This window comes from Gasterosteus aculeatus, chromosome 16, assembly GCF_964276395.1.
Source record: "Gasterosteus aculeatus chromosome 16, fGasAcu3.hap1.1, whole genome shotgun sequence".
Lineage (NCBI taxonomy): Eukaryota > Metazoa > Chordata > Actinopteri > Perciformes > Gasterosteidae > Gasterosteus > Gasterosteus aculeatus.
Window position 1 is genome coordinate 18,932,868 of NC_135704.1, and position 6,595 is coordinate 18,939,462.

Consider the following 6,595-nt stretch of genomic DNA (forward strand, 5'->3'; position numbering starts at 1 on the left):
ATTGGCTGGTCCAAATGAAAAGTTAAGCAACCTCGGCGTGTGAATGGTTGTGTGTGACGTGTAGCCCTGTGATTGGCTGGTGATCAACGATGAAGGATGGACCCCGCCCCTCCCCCCCGCGACGCCGTGCGCAGGTTAAGCGGTTTGACGGTGGATCGATGGATGGAGACCGAAGAGAGCGAAGCCAGTGTTTCGTCCCTCGGCAGCTTCCGTACTTTGTGAACCTACGTCATCATTTCGCGACGAGTCGCACGCTCACAACACAGCGGCGCTGAAGAGTCGCGCGGACTTGTTTCTCCTCGCGTACGTTCACTTTCATACAAGTTAATAACGTGTTCGCGTCGGTTGTGGGAAGGATTTTTTATTTGTATTTTGGAATTCAATATTGGACTGTGTAAGATCTAAAGTAATCAGTTTAACATTAAGTTCAGAGCTTACAAGATTTTCCTGAATTGATCATTATAATAATGAATCGTGTATTTTCTTTGAGCCAATTTACTACAAACCGACTTTTTTTTTATTTGATTACATGACGAATCTTTGAATTTAGTGATCAACAGATCAGCATTTTTACTGATGTTTGGGTAGAATGTATGAATGAATGTATAAATATGTTAATTGTGTGATAATTGATCATGAATTATGTTGGACACTGAAATGTCAACTAAAATGAAAATGTTTAAAAGCAGCTGAATAAGTGTATAAAACCAGAGCCGTGTATTCTGTGTTCTTTTACAGTTCCACACGTTACCTGCAGAGTGAAGAAACCTGCAAGAGCACCAGAGAGAAAGAGTCATTGATCGACTTGTTATCGGCAATCATTCGAAATCTTTCATGCTTCAGCCATGAGCGAGAGCAGCGACGACGACGCCCCGGCGCTGTCGGCTCACGCCCTCGCCGCCCTGCAGGAGTTCTACAACGAGACCAGCGACGCGCCGCCCGCCCCCCAGTTCGCTGTGGGAGCAGTGGAGGAGGACTGGGTGAGGTGACTGGGAGGGGTCACAGGCCGAGGTCACTGGGTTTACTGACTGGGCAGTCAGGGCACAGGGGGGGAGGGGGGGGCTTTCATGACGGATCTCATTGGCAGATAGAAGCTGATTATTATACCAGTTTGTTTGTTTGTGTCCCCCCAGCGGATGAGTCAGTTCTGGTACAGCGACGAGACGGCGACCCGGTTAGCCGAGGAGCTCGTACGAGAGGCCGGAGAGGGAGGCAGGTAAAACCACGCGCGACCACACGCACACAGACACACTCGCATGCGTGTAGACATTTGAACCCACACTGCCCTGCAGGATCGCGTGCGTGAGCGCGCCCAGCGTGTACCAGAAGCTGAAGCAGGGCGTCGTGCTGGGTTCCGACCGCGTCTCCGCCGTCGTGCTGGAGTTCGACCGCCGCTTCGCCGCCTACGGCGACGACTTCGTCTTCTACGACTATAATGAGCCACTAACCCTCCCCCCCCCCGCCGCCACGGAGCACAGCTTCGACATCGTGCTCGCCGACCCGCCGTACCTGTCCGAGGAATGTCTGAGCAAAGTGTCCCAGACCGTCCGGTACCTGAGCAAAGGAAAGGTGCTGCTTTGTACAGGTGAGACTATTCTGGTTATTATAACACATGTTATTAATATTATTATTATGTGTACAGGTGAGACTCTTCTGGTTATTATTACGCATGTTATTAATATTATTATTATGTGTACAGGTGAGACTATTCTGGTTATTATAACACATGTTATTAATATTATTATTATGTGTACAGGTGAGACTATTCTGGTTATTATTACACATGTTATTAATATTATTATTATGTGTACAGTTGAGACTCTTCTGGTTATTATTACGCATGTTATTAATATTATTATTATGTGTACAGGTGAGACTATTCTGGTTATTATAACACATGTTATTAATATCATTATTATGTGTACAGTTGAGACTCTTCTGGTTATTATAACACATGTTATTAATATTATTATTATGTGTACAGGTGAGACTATTCTGGTTATTATTACGCATGTTATTAATATTATTATGTGTACAGGTGAGACTATTCTGGTTATTACACATGTTATTAATATTATGTGTACAGGTGAGACTATTCTGGTTATTACACATGTTATTAATATTATGTGTACAGGTGAGACTGTTATGGTTATTATTACAAATGCTATTAGTAATACCATTTCCACTTATTTTAGGTCCTTTTTTGTGTTTATTCACATGTCACTTTGGTAAAACAGTCGTATTACGAACAGGTTGTTTTTGTATTTTGAAATGTTCTGAATGTCCATTAGTTGTCACAGCAACATGTTGCTTCCTGCAGGAGCCGTCATGGAGGAGCCGGCCCGGCGCCTCCTGGGCGTCTCCACGTGCCGCTTCCTGCCGACGCACCGCAGGAACTTGTCCAACGACTTCCGCTGCTTCGCCAACTATTCGTCTCAGCTGCTGTCCTGAAGACGCGTCCTCGTCGGAGAGAGACGCTTCGAATGTTTACTGGTTTTACATCATTTCAAACTGGGTTTTGGACTCGTGATCTTTGACTGTGATGGACTCGTTTTCTGAGCGGCTCTGGTGGTCGATGAATGTGGGCGGATGGGTCGAGGTGCTCAGTCAACCCCTTGATGATGTCATACTGATTTGATCATACTGATAAAAAGCCTGCGCGTGTGTACTGAACGCTGTAGACGTGCATTGTGGGTAATGTAGGAGGGAATTAGAAGTAAAGGATATTTTTTCCTCATTTGCTTTGATTTTGACAGTTATTGTCTTTCTTTTTTTTATACACAGTACTATGCATTAATTTTGAGAAACTAATAACTATAGTAAGGCTTAGTTTTTGTTTTGACAAACTATTAAAGTAATTCCCTCTGATACATTTTGGGAGTCTGCTTTTGGTATGAGGGGAAATTATATTATCACAATTTATAAAAACAAATAAGATGGCAAATTCATTTTTAAACCTCACGTCAGAATGTGATTATTCTGAGTGATGCATTGAGCTTCAGGTGAAATCTGTCTCTAATTATGGACATTTCATTTTAAAATGAAAATGGTGAAACTGGTCTGTGGGTGCGATTTGAAGAAACATCACAAAATACTTTTCCAATGTACAATAGCGATTTCTTTTTTCTGACGGACTATTTGGACTTTTTTTTTTACAAACTAGGAGGATTTTTTCTTTTGACAAACTTTTATAGGACTTTCTTTTTACAAACAATAAAAGCTCACAAAATTTTGAAGGGCATTAATTTCAATCCCTCCATCTGAATGAATAATTCTTTTTGCATTATGAACTTGCAGCTGGAAGCTCACATGAATGATGAATTCATGATACGTAGAGCGAGTCCTCGTCTACGTATCAAACCGGCTTAAAGGAAGACAGGAGACAAAAGATTAAAACACTTTGTTTTAATTCAAAAAAACTAAACGGTTCGTCCCAGAAACCTGTTTGAACATAAGAGAAAGAAGTTAGAAACGACGTGGAGGCGTCAAACGTGGAGATGAAGAAGCCTCACCTGCTACAGCAGCTGGTCCGACCAGATCCGCATCCACCGGGTCTCTGTGGAAACAGGCGGCTTGGAGGGGGCAGCGGGCCGCTTGGGGGCCACAAAGGACGGCGGCTGGGGGGCCACAAAGGACGGCGGCTGGGGGGCCACGTAGGACGGCTGCTGGGGGGCCACAAAGGACGGGTGCTGGGGGGCCACAAAGGACGACTGCTGGGGGGCCACGTAGGACGGCTGCTGGGGGGCCACGTTGGACGGCTGCTGGGGGGCCACGTTGGACGGCTGCTGGGGGGACACGTAGGACGGCTGTTGGGGGGCCACAAAGGACGGCGGCTGGGGGGCCAGGTAGGACGGCTTCTGAGGGGCCACAAAGGACGGCTGCTGGGGGGCCACAAAGGATGGCTGCTGGGGGGCCACGTAGGATGGCTTCTGGGGGGCCACAAAGGACGGTTGCTGGGGGGCCCAAGGCGACGGCTGCTGGGGGGGCACGTAGGACGGCTGCTGGGGGGCCACGTTGGACGGCTGCTGGGGGGCCCAAGACGACGGCTGCTGGGGGGCCACGTAGGACGGCTGCTGGGGGGCCGCAAAGGACGGCTGCTGGGGGGCCGCAAAGGACGGCTGCTGGGGGGCCCCGTAGGGCGGCTGCTGGGGGGCCACGTAGGACGGCTGCTTAACGACGGCAGGCTCCTGGGGGAGCACGTAGGACGGCTGCTTGACGAGGGCCGGCTGCTGGGGGACCACGTAGGACGGCTGCTTGACGAGGGCCGGCTCCTGGGGGACCACGTAGGACGGCTGCTTGACGAGGGCCGGCTGCTGGGGGACCACGTAGGACGGCTGCTTGACGAGGGCCGGCTGCTGGGGGACCACGTAGGACGGCTGCTTGACGAGGGCCGGCTCCTGGGGGGCCACGTGGGAAGTCGGCGGGGCAAAGGGCATCATCTTCCTGCCACTCACCTCCTTCTGGTCTGCAGGGGCCCTCAGCCGTCTGATGGCGAAGCCACCAAAGTGCTGAGGGATGTTGTGGATCTCTGTCGGGGCAAAGCCCGGACCGGGGGCCCCCCCGCCGCCAGTCCCGGAGGCAGGGAAGTTGGGAATCAGTTGTCTCTGGTTATTCCCGTTCCGCTCACTTGGGAAGGACGAGAAATGGGAAGGTCTAAACGCTGCAGACCTGCGCTGTGAAGAGACTCTTGTAGCAGCGGCGCTGGCTGAGGTTCTGGTCCGATCGGGGACTTTGTTTGAAGCAGCAGCACCGGAGTCAGACGGGCCGGAGGCCTTCATGTACGGGAGAGAACCTCTACCGGAGTGGGCCGGTGCTTCGGCCGGGGGATTCTGGGGATAGCTGCCACCAAATCCACCACCCTGTGGTGAGAAGCCTTTTTGTGTATCGGCTGCAAGGGAAACAAGGCGTAAATCCACAGCTGGCGAACCAGGTTGATGAATGACGGGAAGGTTTGAGTGTTGCTCACCTTGTGCAGCCCACCAACAGAACACACGCTCGGCCTGAACGAGGCAAATCAGCAAGATCCTGCAAAGTCATCCAGTCAGAACCGGTACAGCAACTGAACAAATGCTGAAAACGAATTCAAAAACTCACCCCAAACGAACTCCACGAGACATCTCTGTGTTCCAAAGGGAGCAGCCTGCTCCGACACACAAACAACTGCTCTGCTTGTTTGTGCGTCGGAGAGGTAGACTTTATCACAACCTGCATCCAATCACAGCTTCATGTGTCCGCCGGGATCCCTGAGAGTCAATCAACCAACCAATCAATCCGGGAAGCTGCAGTCCACGCTGGCAGGGTCACAGTGAGCAAACACCCCATGTTCACCAGGCGGAGTTCAAAGACTTCCTTCCTGGTATAAAGGCTGCGCTCCAGCAGTCCGTCAATGACCTCTTAGTCTGCTCCTCACCACTTCACCGTGACCTCGGCGCCGAGGGAGAGAGGGGACGGAGGAATCGCGAGGGTTTGGGGAAGGACCGACCTGCCAGGAGCCCAATGGACACCTCCAACGGGGCCGCGTGGTGATGTCATCGACGTGGGTCTGCAGACACAAAGTTCACCCAATGGACAGAAAGCTCCTCTCAGACACTTGGTCCCTGTGTTCTCACAGCGTTGCCTTCGGGGGGGAAATGTGTGTTCTGACTCGTATTAATTGCAGTAAAGAGTGTCTACGTAACCACCATCAATGTTCAGATTCCCACATACGTCTGGAACCACGTTCCCCCTCATGAGGATAAGAGCTACAGAGCACACGGTTAGCGTGACAAAGTACGCGTTGCCCTCAAACTGTGTGTTTTGGAGTTCGTCCATCCAGTAAAGTTGTTTGATTAAGCGGTTCGATGGCCAGCCATACTTAGAAAGGTGGGGGCTGGGGGACAGAGGGGTCTATCGGGGTGGGGAGGCGAAGGGGGCAGGAAACAACAGGTCGCCATAACCTCATAGGAGTGGGGGGGGCATTGGGAGCGTTGTGTACGGACATCAAGAAACTGATAAGGAAGATTGAGGGGGTGTCAAGGAGGCGTCAACCCCCTCAACGTGATGTCCGATGAATGTACAAAACGTAGTGCGGTAAAACCCCCTTGTTTCTTCCAATACAAGAAAGATGAAAGATCTGAATCTCCAGAGCGTGTTTGTTGCTCTGGTAACGGTCCTCAAGTCCTCCCCAGAGTCCATCTCGAGTCCCCGATTGGACCAGAACCTCAGCCAGCGCCGCTGCTGCAAGAGTGTCTTCACACCGCAGGGGCGCAGCGTCCAAACCTAAAGCCCATTTCTTTTCCTTCCCAGGTGAGCGCTTTCTTGCCTCCGGGACTGGCGGCAGGGGGGACCGGTGGCAGGGGGGGCCCGGCTTTGCCCCGACAGACATCCACAACATCCCTCAGTACTTTGTTGGCTACGCCATCAGACGGCTGAGGACCCCGCGGACCAGAAGGGGGCGAGTGCCAGATGATGCTCTTTGCCCCGCTGCCGTCCTATACTGGCCCCCCAGCAGCCGTCCCAGAAGGCCCTCCTGCCGGAACCTCTGCATCCTTCCAGCTGCAGGGGCAGAGTGGTCACCCAGAGTCCAGGTGGACGAGGATCAGATCTCCGCAGCAGG

At 51.4% G+C, this 6,595-nt stretch overlaps 2 protein-coding genes across 4 annotated transcripts; one reads left to right on the forward strand and one right to left on the reverse strand.

Moving 5' to 3' along the window:
• The first annotated feature begins 133 nt into the window (after nt 1-133).
• Nucleotides 134-3,251, forward strand: eef1akmt1 (EEF1A lysine methyltransferase 1). Of its 3 annotated transcripts, none has more exons than XM_040202480.2 (5): nt 134-303; nt 739-980; nt 1,134-1,216; nt 1,293-1,585; nt 2,321-3,251. In XM_040202480.2, the coding sequence occupies exons 2-5, from the start codon at nt 846-848 to the stop codon at nt 2,449-2,451; spliced, it is 642 nt and encodes a 213-aa protein (XP_040058414.1). In that variant the 5' UTR covers nt 134-303; nt 739-845; the 3' UTR covers nt 2,452-3,251. The 3 variants fall into 3 exon arrangements, with proteins under 3 accessions (XP_040058414.1, XP_077947008.1, XP_077947009.1); XM_078090882.1 differs by having other exon boundaries at nt 228-394; XM_078090883.1 differs by having other exon boundaries at nt 257-406.
• Nucleotides 3,252-3,388: 137 nt separating this feature from the next.
• On the reverse strand, nt 3,389-5,736 carry LOC120826873 (uncharacterized). The gene is made up of 4 exons (XM_040189461.2): nt 5,095-5,736; nt 4,967-5,025; nt 3,513-4,888; nt 3,389-3,441 (listed from the first exon to the last, which is right to left on the reverse strand). The coding sequence occupies exons 1-3, from the start codon at nt 5,115-5,117 to the stop codon at nt 3,516-3,518; spliced, it is 1,455 nt and encodes a 484-aa protein (XP_040045395.2). The 5' UTR covers nt 5,118-5,736; the 3' UTR covers nt 3,389-3,441; nt 3,513-3,515.
• Nucleotides 5,737-6,595: the final 859 nt, after the last annotated feature.

Coding starts and splice junctions, on each gene's coding strand:
- eef1akmt1 (XM_040202480.2), top strand. CDS start 846: ATGAGCGAGAGCAGCGACGACGACGCCCCGGCGCTGTCGGCTCACGCC. Junction 1,217..1,292: donor GAGGCCGGAGAGGGAGGCAG/GTAAAACCACGC, acceptor ACTGCCCTGCAG/GATCGCGTGCGTGAGCGCGC. Junction 1,586..2,320: donor AAAGGTGCTGCTTTGTACAG/GTGAGACTATTC, acceptor TGCTTCCTGCAG/GAGCCGTCATGGAGGAGCCG.
- LOC120826873 (XM_040189461.2), bottom strand. CDS start 5,117: ATGTCTCGTGGAGTTCGTTTGGG. Junction 5,026..5,094: donor TCTCGTGGAGTTCGTTTGGG/GTGAGTTTTTGA, acceptor ATGACTTTGCAG/GATCTTGCTGATTTGCCTCG. Junction 4,889..4,966: donor CTGTTGGTGGGCTGCACAAG/GTGAGCAACACT, acceptor TTTCCCTTGCAG/CCGATACACAAAAAGGCTTC.